The 26,224-nt window shown below is 48.1% G+C and overlaps 1 protein-coding gene across 1 annotated transcript in view; it reads right to left on the bottom strand.

Moving 5' to 3' along the window:
- EEF2K (eukaryotic elongation factor 2 kinase) overlaps nt 1-24,159 on the bottom strand; it is a 61,489-nt gene extending 37,330 nt beyond the window's left edge. The window contains exons 1-2 of the mRNA XM_082645192.1: nt 23,810-24,159; nt 9,896-10,208 (exon numbers count right to left, since the gene is read on the bottom strand). Of these exons, the coding sequence (XP_082501318.1) occupies nt 9,896-10,132 (237 nt within the window). The 5' untranslated portion in view covers nt 10,133-10,208; nt 23,810-24,159. The remainder of the gene's footprint in view (nt 1-9,895; nt 10,209-23,809) is intronic.
- Between the last annotated feature and the right edge of the window lie 2,065 nt (nt 24,160-26,224).

Here is a 26,224-nt window from a genome sequence, read left to right on the forward strand (position 1 = left end):
CCCTTGTATAAACAGTGCTAAAGGGACCATCCTCGTATCTAAATCTCTGTGCACTTGTGCAAGAGCTCAGTAGGACATACTTCTTGGAAGTGTAATCACTGGATCACATTTAAAGTTTAGAAATTTGGAGTTCTCCTCCAAAAAGATTCTCCTAGGTTACACTCCAAGAAGCAAAGAACAAATCACTCAAATTTTTTGACACAAACATCACATCATGAATTTACAAGTTAGCTGTAACAGCTGTGTAACAATCCACTGCATGGGTTTATCATTATTGACTTAACTGTTCACCTGTGGTTCTCCACAGTGAGACTCTGAGCTTGTCACTGCCTTTTCCCTGTTATACATAACCCTGCAGCAGACAGACATGTTTACGACTAAAGCAGTTGCTAGATTTCTGTACTTTAAATAAGTGCCACAGTCCCCTCTTGTATTCCAGCTGCTGCGAATGGCAGGATGGCCTTCTGACCCCCACCTGTCAAGGAGCCCGCTGAGTTCTGAGTAGTCAGCAGGCCGCCCTTCTGAGCACGTCTGTACAAGCGCCCTGTTCTCTGCCTGAGACACACGACTTTCTCAATGTACCTCTCTCAACCAGTGAGTAAGATGCGCCCTAAGCAACCAAAGATAGGGCCCCCCATTCAGTGAGGATTATCGACAGAAATTACCTGCTGGCTGGATGCTACGGCAGCAACCAAAAAAAACAGTCAAGGAAAAAAGTATTTCAGAATTAGAGGGCATGTTATTTCACAGGCTCAGAATTACCTTTTTTTACAAACCCAGAAAAAAAATCAAGCCACACCTTACTGGCAACAGGCGGGTTTAATGCAACTGACTTTTTTTTAAGCACAATATAAAAAGTCCCGTACTAAGATTCAGTTCCCTCAGCTCTGGTTCCGGCTCAGTGCTGACCAACTTGGGGAACCTCTATTTCCTCGTTTACAAAAGACAATGAAGAATATTTTGACTACTGGTGGTCAACTTCTTTCCTGTCCCCACCCGTGGGGTAGACATGCTCCCACTAGAAATAGTGGCTCACTGAGCACGCAGTGCTCATTACAGGTGAACAACCTCAGCTAAGCTGAAATCACTGGTACTATTTTATCCATCAGGTTAGGAAAAACAGGTGGTTACGGAGGATCGGGAAGCGAGTGCTCTCAGACACTGTGAGCAGAGTGCAAGCAGGTACTGCCACCTTTGAGGGCCATCTGGTTATGCCAGATGCTTGGCCAGTGGTTATGAACCTTCTTCACTGACTTCTGACCCAGCCATTCTGATCACCTACCCAGGTGTGCCCAGGTAAGCCAGCCCAAAGATGGTCGGTGCTGGTAACGCTATGTAACAGGCAAGCATTACAAACAACCTGCCAGTCCACAGGGGGATGATTAGGTACACTTGGCATACTTGTATGCAGCCGTTAAAAAGATGACGATGCTGGGCTTCCCTGGTGGCGCAGTGGTTGAGAGTCCACCTGCCGATGCAGGGAACACGGGTTCGTGCCCCGGTCCGCGAAGATCCCACATGCCGCAGAGCACCTAGGCCCGTGAGCCATGGCCGCTGAGCCTGCGCATCCAGAGCCTGTGCTCCGCAATGGGAGAGGCCACAACAGTGAGAGGCCACAACACTGAGGCCCGCGTACCGAAAAAAAAAAAAAAAAAAAAAAGATGACGATGCTAATATGGGCAATCTCCAAGGCCTACTGTCTGGGGGTAAAAAGCAAGGTGCTGAATAAAGCAAACGGCATGACACCATTTACTGGTGGAGGAAACCCACAAATCAGTACTATAGATTTCTTAGACTCACAGAGATCAGACCTGTGGTTGCCAAGGGGGATGGGGGGGCAGACGGATGGAATGGGAGATTGGGGTTGGTAGATGCAAACTATTACATGTAGAATGGATAAACAATAAGGTCCTACTGTATAGCACAGGGAACTATATCCAATCTCCTGAGATAAACCATAATGGAAAAGAATATAAAAAGAATGTCTCTATGTGTGTAACTGAGTCACTTTCCTGTACAGCAGACATTGGCACAGCATTGTAAATCAACTCTACTTCAATAAATGTATATATGAAAAAAATACCATAGATTTCTAAGGATATGTGTGTCTGTAGATATATGCATAAATGTACATTTATATATAAATGCATCTTAAAAGTTCTGAAAATTTTACAGCACAGGGAATATAGCCAATATTTATAATGACTTTATTTTTTTAATAAATTTATTTATTTTTGGCTACGTTGGGTCTTCGTTGCTGTGCGCGGGCTTTCTCTAGTTGCAGTGAGCGGGGGCTACTCTTCGCTGCGGTGCGTGGACTTCTCATCGCAGTGGCTTCTTTTATTGCGGAGCACGGGCTCTAGGCACGCAGGCTTCAGTAGTTGTGGCACGCAGGCTCAGTACCTGTGGCATGCAGGCTCTAGAGCGCAGGCTCAGTAGTTGCAGCGCACGGGCTTAGTTGTTCTGCGGCACGTGGGATCTTCCCGGGCTAGGGCTCGAACCCGTGCCCCCTGCATTGGCAGGCGGATTCTTAACCACTGTGCCACCAGGGAAGCCCGAAGCTTCCTTCTTGAAACATCAACTGTTACACTCAGTAAGCAGATGTTATAAAGTACGTTTTCCCCATCATCACTTCTGTAGATTTTAAGAACTACAGCCCTAAGTCAGCCCTACTTACCCCTCCTGACCGACAGTAAAGGGCTTAAACCACGGCCAAGGACAAGTAAAAGAAGAGGGAAGAAGTGGAGATGCACATCACACTCTGGGATGGAAAGAGGCCACATCACTGTGTGGCTGCCCCACTCTGGGCCACACGCATTTAGAGGTTTCGTGCAATTTCCATGGAACCCAGCACTGAATATAATAGCAAAAACCTGGAAACTTCCTAAGGATCCCACAAAAGGAAATACTTAAAGAAACTGTGGCATATCTATACAACGGGCAGCCATGGGGCCACTAAAAAAATGATGGACTAGATCCACATTTACTGATGTGGAAAGATATGCACCATTTCTTTTTTTTTTTTTTTTTTTTTTTTTGCGGTACGCGGGCCTCTCACTGTTGTGGCCTCTCCCGTTGCGGAGCACAGGCTCCGGACGCACAGGCTCAGCGGCCATGGCTCACGGGCCTAGCCGCTCCGCAGCATGTGGGATCTTCCCGGACCAGGGCACGAACCCGTGTCCCCTGCATCGGCAGGCGGACTCTCAACCACTGAGCCACCAGGGAAGCCCACCACGTCTTGATTGCTGAGGAAAAACTGGTTATTAGAGAGCATATATAGCAAAATCCTGTTATTGTAAGGAAAAGTCCCTGTTTATTTAGTCGTGTCTGTATTTATATGGAAATACACACTAAGACCTTAACAGCAATTGTATCTGCACTTTCAAAGTTGTCTTCTGCAAGGAGCATACATTACTTCTATAAGCAATAAAACAAATAATTATAAAGGAAACAAAGTTTAAAATCCTCAAGAAATCTCTCTCTGTTGAAAACAGTAGCTGCAGGTCATCTTCCCTGACCAGTGGGATTCAGAGTCATGGCTAGAGAGGACAGGAAGAGGTGGATGGGAACAATAACCAGCAAAGCAATAACATTCCCTAGGATGACAAAGCGCCCCGTCTCCTGGAAGTCTTTCCTCAGACAGCATCCTGGCCGGCACCTCATGGTAACCTTGCCAAGGACGGACAAGCAGGTAGGATAGTTCCCAGTCCACTGACGAGGTACCCAAGGCCCAGAGAGTGAGGAGGTGATTTGCCTTCAGACCTACAGCAACCATGAAAGGGAAGACCCAGGACTCAAGAATGTGGACCCAACACAGAGTTACCATATGACCCAGCAATTCCACTCCCAAGTACCTACCTCAGAGAAAGGAAAACATGGTCACACAAAGACTTGTGTAGCGTTATTCAAAACAGCCAAAAGGGAGAAACAACCCAAATGTGCATCAACTGATGGATAAACAAAATTGGTATATCCATCATCAATAAAAAGGAATAAAGTACTGACACACATTTCAACATGGATGTGCCTTGAAAACACTGTGCTAAGTGAAAGAAGCCAGACACAAAAGGCTACATATTGTATAATTCTATTTACATGAACTGTCTGGAGGAGGCATATCCATAGAGACTGAAAATAACGTTAGTGGATATTAGGGTCTGGGTGGGATGGGAATACTGGGGGGAGATGGCTAAGAGGTATGGGGCTTCTTTTAGGGTAATGAAAATGAGCTAAAATTGGTTGTGGTGATGTGGATGCATAGTTTTATGAATACACTAAAAGCTACTGAATTGTACATTTTAAATGGCTAAATTGTATGGTATGTAAATTATATTTCAATAAAGCTGCTAAAAATTTTACAAAATAAAATTAAAGAAGGGGGACCCCTGTTAATGAATATCCAGCATATTCCATAAAGGACCACGTGCTTCATAAAGATGAGTCCCTCCAGCCAGGCTTGACTCTCTTCAGTCTCCTCCTGTTTTCCAGACACCAGGTCCCTGACAGCTTCCTGCCCAATGCCAGATGCAACATCTTTTTCCTTCATCTGCCCAGCAGGCCCTTATTCTGCTGGAGGTCCAAAGCTTTTTGGACCCAGGACACCTAAGCTTCTCTTTCCCATTCTGCATTCCCAGAGCACTGGGCAAAATACCAAAACGGTCACCACCTCTGCGTATGCACAGAGCTTCCTGTGGTCAGTGGGCAGGGGCAGAAGCCCAAAGCTGCCAGGCTGGGGTCTCCCCGGGCTCGGGGTGGGGGGGCAGGGATGCCTCTGTTCCCAGTGAGTCATCAGACGCTCATCCACTTCATTCTGGGGTGATTGCTGTACTTTGACCAAGCTGTTAGAGCCATGCTGGGCGGGTTGAAAGTATCAGTTTAATCACCGAAGTCTACCAAGAAGGGCGTAGGAAGCAGGCATGCCCGTGAATCATGGGAGCACCAATGCCGGTGCAACCTCTTTGAAGAGCAATGGGCAATGCTCAGCCAAGTTTTAAACCCACAAACATTTTGCTCCAGCCATTCCACCTCTGGGGATTTACCTGGCAGGCGCACCCCCGAGTGGGCACCAGGACACACGCACATGTAAGAGACACACATAAAAGATGCTTACGGAAGCGGTTTGTGGTAGCAAAAGACTGGAAACGACCTTCACACCCACCCATGAGGGATTGGCTAAATATATTACAGTGCTTCCAGATAATGCCATGATATTCGGCCATTAGAAAAACAAAACAAAATAAGCAAGACAACATACTGCACTCATGAAGCATCAAGCAATTAAGATCTCAGAGCCTCAGTTTTACTATCTGTCAAAACACCAATCTCATATGAGTAAAACATGTAGAGCGGGCCTGCCGGATCCACAGTGCCGGTTATATAAGTTCTAGCTGATGTCAGTTCACATGTGCCAAGATGGGAAGACAGCACAGGAGTGCAAAACAGGTTTGCGGTAAACTAACATTTCTGCGAAAAAGAAAAGAGAGTCACGTACGTACATATGCTTATACTCACAAGGAACATTTCTGGAAGGACATCCCCCAGGGAAACAGGGATCAGAGGTGGGAGGATTACTTTTCACTGTTTACCATTTGTACAGGTTGAATTCTTTCTACCGTGTAGGTATATTATTTACATATTATAAAATAAATGTATTTTAAAGTTTGTTTAGATATGTGTATAGATTTATTACAGCACTGTTTGTAATAGGAAAAAAAGGAAACAACCTAAGTGTCCCTCAAGAGGGGGAACTGGCTAGGGATTTCCCTGGTGGTCCAGTGGTTAAGACTCCATGCTCCCAATGCAGGCGGCCCAGGTTCGATCCCTGGTCAGGCAACTAGATCCCACATGCCACAACTAAAGATCCCATGTGCTGCAACTAAGACTCAGTGCGGACAAATAATTTTTTTCTTTTAAAAGAGGGGGACTGGCTAGATAAACCCATGTAATTCACTTAAAAAATAGGTGATCTATATGTCCTAATAGGAATGATCCCCAAGATGTTCTCAGACCAGGAAAACAATTCTTTTAAATAAAATTTTCCACTTTATTAAAAAATTGAAAACATATGCTTATTCTAGAAAATGTAGACATGTCACAGAAGTAGAAAAAAAATGATCCTATCCTAAGACAACCTCTGTTTGCGTGTTGATATACTTCCTTTTAGGGTTTTGGTGTGTGTGTGTGTGTGTGTGTATGTGTGCACGTGTGTGTATTTACAGAGCTAAAATCATACTCTATATTCTGCTCTTTAAAATTAACTCCAGAGCAGAAGCACTTTCCCATGTTATGATAAACTGTATAAACATCCTCTGGTTGGCTGCCTGATATTCTACCCAGGGCGTGGCCCCCTGAACGATTCTGCCACCATCCCCCTGGGAACTCAGGCAAAACGCCCTGGCCTTGACAGTGACAAACTCAACAGTTCACAATACACACCTGGTACCTGCCAGGGTGGCGCCACCTTGGAGGAATGCGAGGTAGCCATTTTGGTTAAACAACTCAGTTGCCATGTCGACAGTAAATGAAAAAACACATTCAGTTTGTTGAGTGCCAGGGAGACTGAGGTCTGGAAAACTGAGCTGCCATCTCCCTCTGAAGTCACCACTGGCAACAAGAACCCCATAGAGCCTCCCTTCGACCACCTAGGGCAGTGGGCAGCCAAGAGCTACATCTCATCCTTAAACGGCCCTTCCTCTGAGTACAGGGGATGAAGTGCGATGGGACACAGCCTCTAGCCTTGAGGTCAGGGGCTGACTCATAAACAGAATGACATTCCAGAATGACAGATGCACAGAAAAGTCTGCTACGAGCCCCAAGGAATGCCAAGGCGACAGCCAGGGCAGGGCGTCTAGGGAGGCCGAACAATCATTTTAACAGACCCAACTGAAAGAGGTTTCAGGAAGAGGCATGAAAAGAGAAGTCTGCTGCAGGAGCAGGGAGAGGCGCGGGGCCCCTGCGGACCATGAGCTACCGTCGTCAGTGAGGATTTTGAACTTTCTCTTGCAGAATCGATGAGTTTTAAAGACAGCCAATTATTTTATAAATTTATTTATTTATTTGTTTATTTTTGGCTGCGTTGGGTCTTCGTTGCAGTGCGTGGGCTTCTCACTGCGGCACCTTCTCTTGTTGCAGAGCACGGGCTCTAGGCGTGTGGGCTCAGTAGTTGTGGCTCGTGGGCTCAGTAGTTGTGGCTCGTGGGCTCAGTAGTTGTGGCTCGTGGGCTCTAGAGCGCAGGCTCAGTAGTTGTGGCACACGGGCTCAGCTGCTCCACAGCATGTGGGATCCTCCCGGACCAAGGATTGAACCCATGTCCCCTGCATTGGCAGGCGGATTCCCAACCACTGCGTCACCAGGCAAGCCCAAGGACAGCCAATTACTGATGTTTGTTTAGGGGAGGGGCGGTTACCTGGCTGTGCTGCTTTATTTTTCTTCTTCTAAAAACATCCTTTTGCACACAGAAGTAATACATACGTGTAGTTTTAAAAGTTCCAATGTTTAAAATATATACCATGTAGATAATCAAAGTCCCCCTTAACGCCACCCTCTCCCCCAGAGAGAATCACCATTAACTGTTGGATGCAAATTCCTTCTTTTTCTCGTTAGTAATTTTTAAATTGTTTTATAACATTATATGAGTTTTTGCTATGCAAATACTAATATATGTATATCTATGTTTTTTGATACAAGTGGGATCATATTTCAACTTGCTTTTTTACTTCACAGCACATAAAAATAAAAATAGCTAATTTTTCTTTGTCCTTATTATGGACCAGCACTATCCCAAGAGCTTTTCATGGATTTTGTTTTCTCCCCACAAAAAATATATCTTGTGTATATCTTGGCACTGTTATTTTTTTCCGGTGCGTGGGCCTCTCACTGCTGTGGCCTCTTCCGTCGTGGAGCACAGGCTCCGGACGCGCAGGCTCAGCGGCCATGGCTCACGGGCCCAGCCGCTCCGCGGCATGTGGGATCTTCCCGGACCGGGGCACGAACCCGTGTCCCCTGCATCGACAGGTGGACTCTCAACCACTGCGCCACCAGGGAAGTCCTGTGTCTCCTTTAAAGGATTTACCATACTGAGTTTTGTGGTCAGAGACTGTGTCCATCCCTCCCTGTCTGAGACCCTCCAGCTCCTGGACCCACTCAGTGTTTGCCAAAAGGCCAAACCAGGCTCATGGCTCCTCTGAACAGGCAGCTGTGGGTGGAGCCCTTCTGAGGGGTCTGCCCCACCAGGAGGCCTCCAGGATCCTCCTTCTCTAGAAGCAGCCCCCGTTCTGTGATCCCCGGCGCCCCACCATGCCATGCCCTGGCCAGAGGTGACTGGACCAGAGACAGAGGACGCCTGACTGGGGCTGGGCCAAGCAGATTAGATTTTCTCCTCTTACAGCTGGGATGGACGAAGGTCAGATCTGTCTTTGCATGTGGCTCCGACTGTAATGAGGGGACCCTGGGGCTGGGGGGATCCATTTTCCCACTGTGTAGACTGAGGTGCAGAGAAGAATAAAGAATAGGCAAAGAGAGTTGAGGAATGAGACAGAGAGAGACAGTCCTGTGGCCTTCCAGCTTCCTGGATCTGTCCCCTGAGAGGCCAGACATTGTTTCTGCCCCTGGGTCTCAAGAAACACTTCTTGACTGCTAGAATAAATTTCCTTTTTTTTTTTTTTTTCACTTGAGCTAGCACGAGTCGGTTTGTTCACAAGCTCTGGCCCCTCCAGCCCCCTCTGGCACCTGGATCCCCTCACACGTGGTACACGAAGCTGCAGGGATCCGTGTTTCCGCGAGCCTTCCTGACTTACTGGAACAGACAGGAGCGCCGGGCTGCTGCCCTGTCTTCCCACGCTGCCCTCTGCGGGGCAGAGTGTGTGTTTCAGAAGCCACCTTAGGACAGGAAAGCAGGGCAAGCCGCATCCTGACCCTTCAGGGGCCCCCCCAACCTCAGGGGGGACCCACAGGCCTATCTTTGGAGCTGCCTCCCCGAGGGAGCTAAGCTAGAACTCTGACTTGAAAGGAAAAATATACAACTGTCTGAGAACTAGAATTATTAATTTTCTAAAAACAGATTAATTCTGCAGTTAGAGAAGAATGACTTCAATTTCAAATCCCAAAGTGGTAATAGGAATTTTCGTCACAGTACAAACTGATACTTACTGTTTGTGAGGATTAAATTAAATAAGGATAACAGGACTGCATTAAGAATTTTTTTTCACCACTAGTTATTACACAAAAGTCCAATAACGTTCGCCTTTCTCCCTCTTCTCTATACCAGCTTGCCATGGTATGAACACAAATTCCTAACAAAGTAAGCCCCCTCTTCCGCAATCCAGAAGAAGGATGCCCAACTCTAAGCAGTGGCTCTTTTGACCACAACCAACATGAAAAACTACATTTTACATCCTTTCTCTAGACCCTCATACACACAAATGCAGGGATGAAATAAAAATACTTCACGACCGCTATGTCGGAGAACCTGGTCATCAACAACCAATTTGGTCACTGCATGTGAGTGTGTAAACGTGTGTGTACGTGTCCCTAAAATATCTTTACAACTGTCTGTGCTCTCTGATATTTTTCCCCCCTCCCACCTCCCTCTCCAATATTTTCTAGTCTATTCTGTTCTGTTCTGGGTCTTAAAAAACTGGCTAAGGTTTCCACACCCCACTAGTGGGTCCAGAGCGGCTATTTGTAAAACACTGCTCTAAAGTAATGAAACTTATATTAAAACAACCAAATCTTCCCAGCTTAACAGGCATAGCCTCAGATCCAGAATTTACGCACTGGTGAGAGTTTGGAAACAACCTCAACCAGCGACCCCAACCTCCCATCCCTACGGCAGGTGAGCTGGGCAGGGGGAGAGGGGGAGGGGGGAGGGGGGGAACGGGTGGGGGGGACCACTCACCTTGAAATGGAAGGAGCTGGCCGGGGACCCGCTGGAGCCGTAGCGCTGGCTTTTGGCTAGGTTGCTGTAGTAGTTATTAACCTTGGAATTAACATTCTGGTGTGCCCCCGGGTCATCAGTGATGGGGCAGATGAAGTAGCCCTCCTCACCATCGCTGTCTGCATCTGAATCACCAGCCCGGGAGGTCGGGCCGCCATCCACGCCTTCCAGGCGGAAGATGAGGTCTTCCTCTGCCATGTTCCCAGGACGCCCGTCTTACCCAAGGGCTGGGCGGCACAGCCAGAGTTACTGGGCAAATGCAGCAGTGAGGGTCCTGCAAGGAAGCAAGAGAATGGGTGCTGGGGTCCAGGGGCTGAGAGCTTGCAGGGCACCTCACCCCGAATGCCCCTGGCACAGAAGGAGCGGGCACCCTCAGAGTGAAAACTACTACTACCTTTAGGGGAGACACAGGCAGGCAGTGTCTAGGAACATTTTAAATGTACAAACCCCTCCACCCAGTAATTCCACTTTGAAGAACTCAGCACTTAAAACAGAAAATAAAGCTTTCTTAAGCCACAAGGCTGATCTTTTTAGAACATAAATTAGATCAAATCATTTCCCTGCTTGACACCCTCCAGCAGCTTCTCTTGACATTCTTAACAAAATCCAAACGCCTTTTAAGGCTACCAGGCCTGTGTTAGTCTGGCCCCTGTCCACCTCTCCTCCGGCCTTGGCAGCTCTCCAGGCCCATGGGATTTCTCTGTGTTCCGTGAACACTGGGGGCCCATTTTCCACCTCGGGGCCTTTGTACTTGTTGTGTTCCCTGTGCCTGGAACAACCTTCCCAATCTCCCAACAGTGGGTCTTTCTCATCATTTGGATCCCAGCTCAAAAGTCACCTCTCCAGAGAAATCTCTTCTGATTCAATTCAAAGAACCCCTCTCAAACACACACCCAGTCACACTCCCTAGCACATCACCCTGTTTTATTTTCTTCAAAGAGATTTTCCCAAGCCAAAATCATCTCATTTAACTTCTTTATCATCTGTAGCCCTGTTGCCTTAAGAATGCCTGTCATAGAGCAGACACTCAACACACGTCCTCGGAATGGATGAGGGGCCTGAAGAGCGTTCTCTGTAGCACAATCAGTAACAGTAAAAAGAGGGAAGAGCCCACAATGACCATCAATGGAGGCCTGTTATATAAACTACAGTTTTTCTACACCATGAAATACTGTGTGACTGTTACAAAGAAAAAGGAAGCTCTAGATACTCAAGGACATGCAAAGATAGTCAAGAAAGAGTTCAACAACATTGTAGGATACAAAAATCAATAGTATTTCCATATACTAGCAATGAAAACATCCAAAAATGAAATTAAGAAAACAATTTTATCTATAATAGCATCAAAAAGAATAAAAAACTTGGCTAGGGAATTCCATGGAGGTCCAGTGGTTAGGACTCCACACTTCCATGGCAGGGGACACGGGTTCAATCCCTGATCGGAGAACTAAGATCCCACAAATCATGTGGCCATAAAAAAATAAATAAAACATCTTGGCTAACAAAAGAAGTGCTTGACTTGTACAGTGAGAAACAAAATGTGTCAGAAGAAATGAAAGAAGACCGAAATAAGTGTAAAGATATCCCATGTTCATAGATCAGAAAATTTAACATAGCTAAGGTGGCAATACTCCCAAAACTGATCTACAAATTCAACCCAATCACTATCAGAATCCCAGTGGCTTCACTGAATAAATTAACAAACTGGTCCTAAAGTTCACATGGAAATTCAAGGGACCCGGAATAGCCGAAAGAATCTTGTAAAAGTTACAAGAATCACACTTCCTGAATTCAAAACTTACTACAAAGCTAAAGTAATTAAGACAGTTGATAGTGGCATGAGGATAGACACAGAACTGAGAGTCCAAAAATGAACCCTCACATTTACAGCCAATTGACTTCTGAAAGGGGTACCAAGACAATTCAATGCGGAAAGAATACTCTTTTCAATAAATGGTGCCAGGACAAGTGAATATACACATGCAAAAGGATGAAGTTGAACACCTTCCTACATTATATACAAAGATTAACTCAAAATGGGGACTTCCCTGGAGGTCTGGTGGTTAAGAATCCGTGCTTCCACTGCAGGGGTCATGGGTTTGATCCCTGGTTGGGGAGCTAAGATCCCCAAGCTGCTCAGTGTGGCCAAAAAAATTAACTCAAAATGGATCGAAGGTTTAAATATAAGAGTAAAACTCTAACACTCTCAGAAGAATATATAAGAGAAAATCTTTGTGACACTGAATTAGGCAAAACCTTAGATAGGACACCAAAAACACAAGCAACAAAAGAATAGATACACTGGATATCATCAAAATTAAAAACTTTTGTGCTTCAAAGGACACCACCATGGGGCTTCCCTGGTGGCGCAGTGGTTGAGAGTCCGCCTGCCGATGCAGCGGACACGGGTTCGTGCCCCGATCCCGGAAGATCCCACATGCCGCGGAGCGGCTGGGCCCGCGAGCCATGGCCGCGGAGCCTGTGTGTCCGGAGCCTGTGCTCCGCCACGGGAGGGGCCGCAGCAGTGAGAGGCCCGCGTACAGCAAAAAAAAAAAAAAAAAAAAAAAAAAAAAAAAAAAAGGACACCACCATGAGACTGGAGAGACAGCTCACAGAATGGGAGAAAATTTTTGCAAATCATGTCTGATAAGGGACTATGTAAAGGACTCATACTACTTAACAATAAAAAGACAAATAATCCAAATAAAAAATGGGCAAAGGGGGACTTCCCTGGCAGTCCAGTGGTTAAGACTCCACGCTTCTACTGCAGGGGCATGGGTTTGATCCCTGGTCAGGGATCTAACACCCCACATGCCACGCAGCACAGCCAAAAAAAAAAGGCAAAGGATATGAACAGACGTTTCTCTAAAGAAGATACACATGGCCAGTAAACACATGAAAAGATACTCAACATCATTAGCCATTAGGGAAATGCAAATCAAAGCCACACCCACTAGCATAGATGGAATTTTAAAAGTGGAAAATGACAAGTGTTGGTGAGGATGGGGAGAAATTGGAAACCCTCATATACTATTAATGGAAATGTAAAAGGGTGCAGTCACTTTGGAAAAGAGCCTGGCAGTTTCTCAAAAAGTTAAACACAGAATTACTATATGATCCAGCAACTATACTCTTAGGTAAATACCCAAACATGTCCACAACAAAAACGTGTGACATATGGTTCATAGTAGTATTACACGCAATAGCCAAAAGGGGAAAAAACCCAAACATCCATTAACTGATGAATGGATCAGCAAAATGTGGTCTATATATACAACGGAATGCTCTTCAGCCCCCAAAAGGAATGAAGTACTGAGGCTAAGTGAAAGAAGACAGTTCAAAAAAGACCATATATTGAACGATTCCATTTATATGAAAAGTCCAGAGAAGGCAGATCTATAAGGAAGTACGTGAGTGGTTGCCTAGGGATGGGAGAGGGGAGAGTTGGGGGGAAATGGGGAACAATCACTAAAGGGTTTCTTCTGAATGGATGAAAATGTTCTAAAACCGATTGTGTTGGTTGCATGACTCTGTTAATACATGAAAAAACCACTGACTATATTAAATCCATTTTAAATAAGTGGATTGGTAGGTTTGTGAATATACTTCAATAATGTAATGTTTAAAAAAAGAAAAGACATGAGACTTCCCTGGTGGCACAGTGGTTAAGAATCCACCTGACAATGCAAGGGACACAGGTTTGATCACTGGTCTGGGAAGATCCCACCTGCGGCAGAGCAACTAAGCCCGCGTGCCACAACTACTGAGCCTGTGCTCTAGAGCCCGCGAGCCACAACTACTGAGCCCACCTGCCACAACTACTGAAGCCCGCACACCTAGAGCCCATGCTCTGCAACAAGAGAAGCCACCACAATGAGAAGCCCATGCACCACAATGAAGAGTAGCCCCAGCTCGCTGCAACTAGAGAAAGCCCGAGTGCAGCAACAGAGACCCAATGCAGCCAAAAATAAAATAAATAAATGTTTTTTAAAAAGATTAAAAATAATAAGAAAAAAAGAAAAGAAAAAGAAAACCCGTTACATTTAGAAAGCAAGTTGCACAAGAGCAATTACATTATGGTGATCCTATCTGTGTGAAAAGAAACGGTATGTCCCTGAAGGGCCCACAGGAGCGCTATCAGCACCGCGATGGGCAGTGGGACTGGCAGCTGGGGGGTGGAAGGAAGTTTTTAACACTTTGTACACTTCTATACTGTTTTAAGTGGTTTTTTTAAAATTAATTTATTTATTTTTGGCTGCATTGGGTCTCCGTTGCTGCGCACTGGCCCTCTCTGGTTGCAGCGAGCGGGGGCTACTCTTCGCTGCAGTGCGCGGGCCTCCCGTGGCGGTGGCCTCTCTTGTTGCGGAGCACGGGCTCTAGGCGCACAGGCTTCAGTATTTGTGGCGCACAGGCTTAGTTGCTCCACGGCATGCGGGATCTTCCCAGAGCAGGGCTCGAACCTGTATCCCCTGCACTGGCAGGCGGACTCTCAACCACTGCGCCACCAGGGAAGCCCTGTTTTAAGTTTTTACAAAGCTGGTTGCTTTCAATATAAAAAAAATTAAAAAGTGAAAAAACTTAAAAAAAATTTAAATCAACTAATTCCAATTATTATTAACAGCTGTTTCCATCGGGAGGGAGTTTTCTAGACCTGAGGCTTCAGCATTTTCTTGACAGTCATCAGAGCAAGAAATATATTTATATCCTAACCCAGTACCCATCTACAAAATGTAAGTTAAAATTTCAGGAAACTGTACTTAGCCTTACCTTGTACAATGCCCTCTGCTATTTTCGATTCTACTTGTTTTTCTTTCTTTTTTACTCTTTATCTTTAATGCACCACCCATACTGATTACTCAACTCAGTTTGAAAATCGCTGCTCTGGGTATCAACCTCCGAGTTTGCTTCTGATCCTCTGGGTAAGACAGTCACCGCCTGGAACCGATGCCAAAGCCACCTGATCTTGCTTGTTACCAAAATCGTCCCCGGGCCCTGTGCCCACTTCTCCCCCACCTCGGCCGCTCCCAGCCCCAATGCCTACTCTGCCCTGGTCAGCCCTTGGCCAGAGTCCCTGCTGACCAAGAGACACAGCTGCCTGGAGCTGCCAGCAGCCCAGCCAGGTTACTGGCCGCTGGGGCTGCGCTGGTGCCAGGGGAGGGGCCGGAGCCACAGCCTCAGCTACGGACCTCCAGGCAGTGTTGCCCAGCAGTGAAGAGCCCGGGCTCAGGAGCCAGGCTGCCAAAGGGTGCAAATCGTAGCTGTGCTGCTGGTGACCTTGACTAAATTAGTTCATCTCGCCAACTTCCCCATTTGTGAGGGGAGCTGAGCGGGAAAGTAGCCTGACTGAGGCTCCACAGGAGTTCACAGGGGAATTAGGACCAGAACCCCAGCCCTTGGCCACGTCCCACCACAGACCTGACATTTTCCTCGGCCCTGGGAAACAAAATGAACTGCAGACAAGCAGCTGTGACCCTAGTTGTTGGCACAGTGCCTTGTACTCGGCAGGCACTTGATATGTATTCCAGAACTGAGTGAGGGGGATCTGTTTCATGGCTTTTCAGTTGTCATACATTTGCTTTTAAAAGGCAGCTGTGGAAAAAAAAAAAAAAAGGCACCTGTGGCAACGCCTGCTAACTGTCCCCCGACAGCTATTCTCTCCTTATTAATAACAGAACCACTGCTTTTTAGCTAAGCATGCGGCCACTCATAATAAGGTCTACGTTTCCCAGATTACTTTGCAATTAGGCGTGACCATGTGACCAAGTTCTGGCCAAGGGGATATGAGCAGAAGGGTTGTATGCAACTTTAGGAAGGTTTTTTTTTTTCAATTTATTTTATTCAAGTGTAGTTGATTTACAATGTTGTGTTAATTTCTGCTGTACAGCAAAGTGATTCAGTTATACATATACATACATTGTTTTTCATATTCTTTTCCATTATGGCTTATCACAGGATATTGAATATAGTTCCCTGTGCTATACAGGAGGACCTTGTTGTTTATCTAGGGAATGGTTTTTAAAAAGAGGGAATGTAACCTTCTGCTCTCTCTCCTTCCTGCTGGCTGGAATGCAGGTGTGATGGCTGGAGCTCAAGCAGCTAAATTTATTCATGAGAAGGAAGCCATGTGCCAAGGATGGCAGAGCCATGAAACAGAGAGAGACTGGGGCAGCATAATCTTACATCATGGGGCACCATAATTATCCTAGACTCACAACCTTCAGAGTTTGCTATCTAAACTTACATAATAGACTATAATTTTCTTTTTTTCCTACTACTTGCTAATTCTATCTGGTCCCATGCCCCTTCTCTCCCATGTCATAAAAAGTCACATCATATCTCTTATGACAAGTTGATGCCTGGGCACGTCAGCCTGGGAAAACTGTGGTCTCAATCCAGAGTCCTAACTTGGTAGCTGCTTCCACATCTGCCCATAAAGACTGAACACCTGGAGGATGGTGGATTCCCCTGGACAGGCAAGGAGCCCTCACTGGCCCATAACTCAGCCCCATGATGCCTGTTCCAACACCAGCCTCTTAGGAATCTCCATCTAACCTGGGCTTTGCCCGGCCCACAAAGGGCCTCTCTGTGAGCAGAGAGACTGAGACCAGGAGCAGAACCCCAGTTCCCAAGACATCAGGATTCTCGAGAAGCTTTCCTCTGCCCTCACTCAGGCATCCACATCTTCCCCTCCCAGGCCCTGACACATCCTGGGAAGATATTTCTATGGAGAGGCAGCTGAGCAGAGTTCTGAGTCAGACCCAAGTTCAAGCCCCAACTCTGCCACTTACTAGGTATGTGACTTTACCTCTTGGCCTTGGGTTCCTCATTATAACCTGGGATGCAGAGCTGTACCCACCCCACTAACTTGACAGTGCTAGCACAGAATAAGCACTAAGACTATAAATATCATCATCATTTTTAGTACCATCAATAAAGGGGGCTGAATCCTGGGTCCCAGCCAGGCTGGTGACCTGGACGCCTGGTTAGCAGCCAAGCCAAGCTTCTTCAGGGGTCCTCAGGGGACAGGCTATCTTCGGCTCTGGCCACTGAACCACTGCTCTCACTGCGTCTTGCTGTAAAGGGCTTCTCTGGCAGCCACTGGGGCAGGAAATGATGATGGCAGTGCCTAGGTCAAGGCCTGTGGGCCAAGCCACAGTGACCACAAGCCCTCCTTGGGGCTCCCTTCAGCCCCGGCAGCTGCCTTCCTGATGTAGAAATGATCTGGAGTCTCCCACCCACCACTCCTGGGAGCCAGCACCCCAGAGCCAACACGGGCTGTGCTGAACCACCAGTACACGCACTAGTATATGGCCAGCACGGCAGAACTCAATGGTCCTCAACTGCGACCACAGTGGACCAGGTGACTTATGGGCCACCTTGTGTCACGCACCTCTTTCTGTTTGGGGATCTGCTTCTCCCCCACTCTCCAGTCATGGGGTTGGGGTTGGGGTTGGGGATCCGCCCCCAGGTAATGGGGTGTGTCACATGACCCCACTAAGCCAATCACAGCACTGGGCACCTGGCCATAGTGATTGGCTCAGAGATGGGCATGTGACTCAAGTCAAACCACTATGGCCTAATCTCAGGTAAGCCTGGGGCTTTAGCTTGAGCAACTGGAAGAGAAGGTCAGTCCTTTCCTGCAGGATGTTAATCTGAGACAGGGGCTGAGGCCACCAGAGAACAAAGCTGACTTTTGGTGAAGAGCAGAACAAGAGATGAAGAGAAAAATGAACAGTGATGACATCATTTGAGATTCTGAATCCAAACATGCCTGGGACTCATAGATACAGAAACCAAAAGTAGTGGGGACAGGGATAAAGGGAGGGGCAAGTTAAGATATATGAGCTACTATGTATAAAACAAATAAGCAACAAGGATATATTATATTTATAGAACAGGGAATTACAGCCATTATTTTGTAATAACTTTTAATAGAGAATAATCTGTAAAAACACTGAATCACTATGCTGTACACCTGAACCTGCTATAACATTGTAAATCAGCTATACATCAATTAAAAAAAAAAGTTGGTGAAAATAAAAGAAACAAAAACCAAAGCTCAGTGTACTGCCCGAGACACAGTGTTCTGCAGTCACAGGGCCCAGTTTGAATCCTGGCTCCCCAACTAGGAGCCTGAAACAACAGACTCCATGTGGCAGGCTGGGACTTCCTTGACTCTTTACCTGCACAGTGCCTGGCACTAAGCAGGGCTCATAAGGTGCTAATCAAATACCTTTCCAGGCTGAGTTTCATTAATTTGCTGCCGGTGTGGAGGGTAACAAAGTGCCACATCAGGAGTTACTAAGTCAAGCCTCCAGCTAAGAGTTCGGGGTCAGTGACTTATTAACATATATACTCCAGGATGTGGTGGGTGCTCATGAATAAACATTTATTAAAACTATTTCAAGAAATAACACAGTTCATGTCAGAGAAAAAGGACTGATTTACAGATGTCCCCACCCAAGAACCAGTCCCCATTCACAACCAAGTTCTCACCTCCCTGCCCCTGCACCCTAAGGACACTCTTTCTGGAATGCCTCTCCCACCTGCTGCCAAACCCCTCTGTTCCCTTCAAAATCCAGCTCAAATTTTTACCCCCTCCGGAAAGCCTTCTCTGGGTGGTTTCCTGTCTGTAAAACAGGGGACAGCTAACCCCTGGGGTTGTTAGTGAGATCAGGCCCATGGTGCCTGATAGAGAATTGTCCTCAAAAGCACCAGCTGCTATTATGCTCTGACCATACCCCACTCCCCAATTCCTAAGTCACTTCCCTCCTCCCAGGCCCTCCATAAGCATTTCCATCATACCCAGAGACCCAGCAGTCTATGTCACGGGCAGAATAATGCCCCTCCATAGATGCCCACATCGTAATTCCCAAAGCCTGTGAATATGTTCCCTCATGTGGCAAAAGCGACTTTGCAGGTGTGATTAAGGACCTTGAAATGGGACAGTATCCTGGATTATCCAGTGAGTCCTTATAAAAAGGAGGCAGGAGGGTCAGAGTCAGAGGAAGAGATGTGACAATGGAAGCAGGGGTCATAGAGAAATTTTGAAGATGCTCTGCAGCTGGCCTTGAAGACAGAGGAAGGGGCCACAAGTCAAGGAATGCAGGTGGCCCACAGAAACTGGAAAAGCATGGCAACAGATTTTCCCTACAGCCTTCAGAAAGAACATGGCCTTGCTGACACCTTGGCTTTTGAACTTCTCATCTCCAGTACCATAAGAAAAGAAAGTTGTGTTGTTTTAAGCCACTAAGTCTGTGGTAATTTGTTACAGTGGAAGTAGGAAACAAATATCGTCTAGAACAGTGGGGTAATTTTGCCCCCTCAGGGGACACTTGGCAACGTCTGGAGACACCTTTCGTTGTCACATCCCTGGGAGTGCAACCGGCATCTAGTGGGTAGAGGCCAGGGATGCTGCCAGCATCCTACAATGCACAGCACAGCACCCCACGACAAAGAACTGTCCAGCCAAACTGTCAATAGTGCTGAGGCTGAGAAACCCTGTTCTAGAATGACTCTGGTGGATTCCAAGGAGACTTCCCCCAATCCACCCTCCCTCATCTCCTCTTTAAAAACACATCTCCACGCATACCAGAGACAGAGAAATTAGCTTACTCGCTGATGAGAACAGCAACCCGCAGCTGGACCCAGAGAGACAAGTCAACATTCACTCTGCTAAAGCTCATCGTTGCAATTCACTGTCCTTCATTCACATAAAACTGTTAAGGTGCAAAGGCTACTTTACTGTTTTAAAAATCAGAAACATACATTTTAGAATACAAAGCACAATAATATAATTACAGCTTCAATTAACAAAATGCACAAGAGGGCTTGAATTTTAATTTTTAATCGCTGGCACCCTTCTCATGTTCCCAGGACACTCTGTCCTCCTGGTGGGTCAGATCAGAGAGACGGTGTGTCTCACTTCTCAGGGCAACTCTGTGTTTACACAGCCTCTCGGTGGCCAGACCACGTGAGTGTCTGGAACAAAAGGGGCCGTGTCTTAGTCCTTCTAGCTACCAGCCCAGAGCACAATGCCTGGCACACACTAGGTTCCCTGTAAATGCAGGCTGCATGAATGAATAACTGAACAAAAGTGGGCAATTTCTGCGGGTATAATGAGCATTGTAGGCATGGAGGAATGGAGGGACTATCGGGTTAGAACTACAAGGCATCTGGGGGTTACTTAGCCCAGAGACGCAGCTGAGATCCTGAGTGGGAAAGCCTGGGTCATGGGGAGGCCCTCAAAAAGCAGCCAAGACCAGGATCGGGCCCAACAAGTCTTTTGGGATGAACAGATCTGTATTCAAGTCCCGGCTCTGCCACTAGCTGAGTGACGTTGGGCAAATTACCTAACCTCTCTGAACCTCAGTTTCCTCATCTATAAAATTCACTCATCCACCAAAGTGCGGCAGAGTGAGCGAGGCGAAGAAGAGGTGAGAGACCTGGTCTGTGGCACAGAAGCCAGCTGTCCACTATGGATTTGTTCTCCCCTGCCCTAATCCTTTGGCATCTAGGTGGGGCCATGCGACTACGTTTGAGCCAATGGGATGTGGACAGAAGTAACCCGCACTGCTTTCAGGCCCTCCCATCCCCAAGGCCCATTTTCCATGACCTGGTCAGCCTCCCCTCCACTGCAATCCCGCCCTGAGACATGTAGCCCAGAACAGATTCATAGCATTTCAGCACCACTTATAAAGCTCTTGCTCCATCACTCCTCTCAGCTCCTTGGAGGACAAGCGTTGCCCCCTCCCTTGGCTCACTCACACTGTGCCATCTGCTTGGCACATGCTCTACCCTGCTCTCCCTATCTGTCCCCTGGCCAACTCTGCTTATCCCTCAGGGATCAGGTTAGATAGAGGTCACCTCCTCCAGGAAGCCTCCCCTGAACCCCAGGAGGTACACACCATTGGCTCCATCCTATGAGGAAACTGAGGAACAGAGCCCCAAATCACATGGCTAGAAGATGGGGGAGGTGGATCTGAAGCCAGTGGCAGGTCTATCCAGGGCTTCACTCAGCCATCACTTGCTAAACCACTTTTTTGGGTTTTTTTTTTTTTTTGCGACGTGGGCCCCTCACTGATGTGCCCTCTCCCATTGCGGAGCACAGGCTCCGGACGCGCAGGCTCAGCGGCCATGGCTCACGGGCCCAGCCGCTCCGCGGCATGTGGGATCTTCCTGGACCGGGGCACGAACCCGTGTCCCCTGCATCGGCAGGCGGACTCTCAACCACTGCGCCACCAGGGAAGCCCTGCTAAACCACTTTTAAAGTGTGATCCTGGGACTACTAGCAGCAGGAGCAGCCTCACCTGAAACCTTGTCACGTGCAAATTCTGGGGCCTCACTCTAGTCCTGCTAAAGAAAACTCTGGGGGTGGGCCCAGCAAGCCATGGTTAAACAAGCCCTCCAGGTGGTACCAATGTTCACTAAAGTTCAAGAACCACTGGCGGAGAGAATGCTCTGCAGCTGAGCCTCCTGCCTTTCGGCCACTCCCTGTGGGGTCCTTGCCAGGTCTAGAAAGCATCACAGCTGGAGAACGGAACAATGGCCGCCCTCTGACTTTCCAGCCCTCTGAAATGCTTCTCTGGGTGTTCCACAGCCCTGGGACTTTGGGGACCCAGAGAATGTCATTTTCTACTTCATCATCAGCCTGTTAGTGACTCACTCCTTCCTTCGTTTGAAGCCTTCTTCTTGTGCCCATCAGCCTTGCCTGTAAGAGTTTAATCCAAGCTACTTTTATCCTGTGGTGGTCACTATAACCACTTTCTTCTAGAACATTCTCAGTTCATGGGGATTAAGTCTACAGCTTCTTGGTCAGCAAAACTGATCTCGCCAATACAAAAATGTTTATTTTTTAATCAGTCCAGCCAGCCACTATTACTTTGAATGCACTCCCGATCATCAACTTTCCCTGTATCAGCTTTAGGAACAGAACCAGAAAGAGTAAATCCTAGAGAATGAGCTTGAACAAATCCAAGTTTCTGCTGGTGACCCTCAGCTTTCTTCCACACTGCTCTCAGTGTCCTGGCAACTGGATGCCAATCCTGCCAAAGACTGGACAAGACTTCTTTGGGGAGTCTGACCAGAGTGAGAAAAAAGGCCTAAAGATACCCTTCCCCTGTGGAACAGCCCAGTTAGATCACCCTGAGGGGAAGGCCACAGCCAGCAAGCCTCTCTCATACCCAAAGACCTTCCAAAGAGCTTCCTGGAGCCCCATACTCTTCAGTGGACAGTCACAGACCACCAGAGAGGGGGAAAGGAGAGGCTCTGCTCCACAGTCATTCAGAGGCCCAGGCTCCTTCCAGCTTGTGGCTCTGCCCTTCTCCAGGCCCTCAGAGTCCTCTCAACTCTGCTGGTAAATGAGGAACGTGGGGAGGTTTTTAGGGTCCAAGCTTGAGGGGGGCACACACTATTTCTGCTCACATTCCATCAGCCAAAACTCAGTCATGTAGCCCACCAAACTGTAAGGGAGCCCAGGAAATACATCCAGGTGATACCCCAAGAAGAGGACATGGGTGACCAATAGCCATCTCTGCCACATAATTCATTAAAAATGTTTTAAAATCATATCAGTGATATATCCTTAGTAGTCAGCCAGAAAGTACTGTTCTGTCACCAAAAGCGCACACACACACACACACACCCCACCACAAATCACAGAACATACACAAGTGATCATATGTAAACTGAAACCGTTTCAAGGGGTGGTCAGGCCCTGACTTCCTGCTTCCCCGCCCTCTGCAAAAGATAAGAACTTGGGATCCCAGCCGACACCCCCTCTTTAAGAAGAACAGGAGAGGAGGGAGGATGGCAATCTCAACCATGTTACATCTAATTTCCCATCATCAAGCAGCTTTATTGTATTTGCTGAATAAATGCATCGACCAAACAATGACCGTAAGGTGCTGTGGAGGCCACAGAGAAGAATGACGCCTGCCAAACTCTATCTCCTAAATCCTACCTCCTACCACTGGCATCCTTTCCATCACCTCCTCCAGGAAGCCTTCTCCAATAACCCTCCCTCCCCCCACCCCCCACCCCCCGAGTGGGCATTATCAGCTCCCACCTGCTTGCTCTGTATTCCCAAACTTAGTCCATCTTGCTTATTAGTATCTGCCGTTAGACCACTCTGGATCTGTCTCCTCCTCTGTAAAATCAGAGGGGTAGACAATTTCCTGGCTGAGCGGCCCCAAGGCAGGCAGCTTCCAGGGCCGAGGACCCAGAAGTCAGGCTCCCATAGAGCGTCCCCACAAGGCAGAGGGAGCAGCGCCCCCCTGCCAGCAGCCCATCTGTCTCACGCGGGGCGCAGCTGGGCCGGTTTCCCGCAATCCCCCAGGCGGGTGCGGCGAATCTAGGCCGGGACTCACCCGGGAGGCCCCAGCCCCGCCACAAGCATATTAACGCCCGGCCCCTTGGCGCACAGGTCCACGGAGCCTGCCAACACCCGAACTCCTGCAGTCAACAACAATGCAGCAAGGGCGCGTCTACACGGTCCTGGAGGTTCCCGGAACTTGGGCCTCTCGTTCAGGGGCCGGGGAGGGGGGGCGATGCGGGCCCTGCAGGGGAAGAAAGGCAGCGCTGCCCCCACCCTCTGCGGGCCTCCAGGCGCCGCGGGCGGGGGCCCCCAAGCTGCCTCTCCCCGACCGTCACGTGCCAAGTATTTTACCAATAGACACTGCCGATAATCTGCACGACTCCCCCATTTTACAGAAGCAAACACTGAAACCCGAGGAGCTTAACCCCCACGCTCTCCTTCCGCCTGGGGCCCCACTTTTAAGCCCCAGACCCTCCGCGCTCCGGGCGCCGGCTGCACCGGGGAGCACAGGCTTGCAGCGCCCGATCCCGGCCCCCCAGGCCAAACGCCGCCCTACCTACCTGTCTCGGGCGGAGAGGCACGGCAGCCGCTGCCCACGGCCGCGAGGATCCAGAGGAGCTGGCAGAGGCTCGAGGCCCGGTGCTCCAGGGTGCAGGGCGGGCGGGCCCCCCGAGAGTGCCGGGGAGCGGCGAGCGGGGCGCGCGGGCTGGCGCTCCGGGGAGGCAGCGGCGGCCGCCGGAACGATCCCGGGGCGCGAGGGGCGCGCGGAGCCGCTGGAACGATCCCGGGGCGCTGAGGGCGCGTTCCAAGGGCAAGGGCGCCGGCGACCGTCGGCTGGGCTGGGGCAGCTGCAGCGCGCGGCGTTCGGGCGGCGGATCCGGACACTCGCCGAGCTGGGGCTGTGGCTGGGGCAGGAGACTGCGGGCAGGGGCGGGGCCGCGGGCGGGCGGGCGGGCGGGCGTACGCTCAGCGCGGCGCTCACGTGGCCGCCGGCAATGACTATCACCGTTCCTGCAGCCGCTGCTCGGATCTCCCCGCCCTGCGTCTGCGACTCCCCAGCCGGCCGAATGCACAGCGTCCGGATCTAAAGCGTGGGGCCGGCCTGGCACCTAGCAGCGAAGGGGGCGCCCTCCCAGCGGGTAATTTGAGAGGGGGCAGCTAACCCCTCCCTCGCCCACCGCACCTTCCCATTCTCCATCCGATGCCCGCCTAGTTCCTGTATTCGAGTCCTTTCCAAAATCAGTAGTGATCGGATCTCATTGTACGTCTCTATGCATAACCTTGCAATATTTTTATCAGAAATTGCTTCTTTTTTTCTTCTGATTTCCGCTTTGTGAAAACAGACACTTATGACTGTGGCAATTATTTGTGTAATACGTTGCTATATTCCTAACTCAGCGCACAGCCTGGCACATAGTAAGTGCTCTAATAAATACCTGTAAATGAATGACTAAATATGGAAGGTATAAAGAAGAAAAGGAAATAAAACTAATGATAACTACTGTGAACATGTTCATATTATATTCTTCCAGATATTTTTTCTAGTGAAATTTTAGAAATTTCACAACTCTTATTTTAGAAATAAAAGTAAGGGACTTACCTGGCAGTCACTGCGGTGTGGCCAAAATAAATAAATAAATAAAAGATATAAGTAATAACAGTAATATTTATCAAGCGAGTTATCTCATTCCATCTTCACACCAACGCTAGTACCTCTACTTCACAGATCATAAAACTGAGGCTTATAGAGATACACTTGCCCAGAAGATTTACAAGGTGGCTCCTTCCTCTTGGCAAAGGGCATCTATCTATATTACAGGGCTCCTGCTGGTTTGGGGTCTGCTGAGTTACTCTGAGAGGAATTTGAAGGACCCCCGCAGGTGAGAGGAGCGGAGGAGGAGCCAGGCAGGGGCTGCCAGGGGCTGTGGGAAGGATGAGGAAAGGAAAGGCTTCCAGTAGGGCGATGTCTAGTGGGGGCTGTTTAAATAGTTCATGGTGGAGTTTGTGACCTAACCACTTAACTCTGCCCCAAAGAGTTCTTCAGTCAAAGCTTCCTTGGACTGGAATGGTGTACGTGACCAAGTTCTCCCATGGAACTGGAGGGAGGACTGAGTGTCCAGGTGAGCCCCAGGCAAACACAGAGAAACAGGTGTGTGCAGGCAGGCCAGAGTCAGACACCGTTATCTGGGCATGCATATGGGATTACATACATTTTTCCTAACAAGAGTGGACTCATCTATTTCTCCTTTCTACTCAACACTAGGTTGTAAACATGTTGACCACCCCTGTGGTCAAGGACCACCTGTCATTTGTAATGCCTTCTTTGATGAGCCTTTTTGGGGTTGTGGTAAAAGCTGATATTTACAGGGCATTTATTTTGTGTCAGGTACTGTGGTAACTGCTTTACAGACATTATCTCTTTTAATTCTCATCCCAACCCTCTTACTGTCCTCATTTCATACACAGAAAGAAGGAGGCCAGTTAAGTGACTCTCCCAAGTTTACATAGTAAGTTGCAGAATTTGACCCAGGTCTAGGTATATACTGACCCCTTTAATGTCCTGTCTGTAAGCCTTGCCTCTTCAGTTTTTGTGGCCCCTAAAAATTCAGATCCCATTTGGAGAGTGAAGTCCTTCAGCTTACCAGCTGCAATGGCCCCTGCAGGGAGAAGTTTCAAGTTTATGAGGCTTGGGGAGTGGGTGACATTCAGGCAGCATCTCATAAGGTGGTGAGGGGAATGAAAAAAAAGAAATGGTCCTGAAACCCATCATTGAGTGTTTTAACTTTTTGGCCTCTGTACTACAAGTTTCAGAAAATATCAATACAAGATCTAGAAGATATAATCATTTTGGTTTGAAGTATTGGCTCCTTTAGTCACCTTGAGAAAACTCCTCTGGCTTTTGGCAAAGGACAAAATTGCACCTGAAATTTTGACCGTGGGAAAGTTGGGCAAGGACAAAGAGTCTGAGCTAGTCT

Source organism: Mesoplodon mirus (assembly GCF_964341445.2).
Source record: "Mesoplodon mirus genome assembly, chromosome: 15".
Taxonomy (NCBI): domain Eukaryota; kingdom Metazoa; phylum Chordata; class Mammalia; order Artiodactyla; family Ziphiidae; genus Mesoplodon; species Mesoplodon mirus.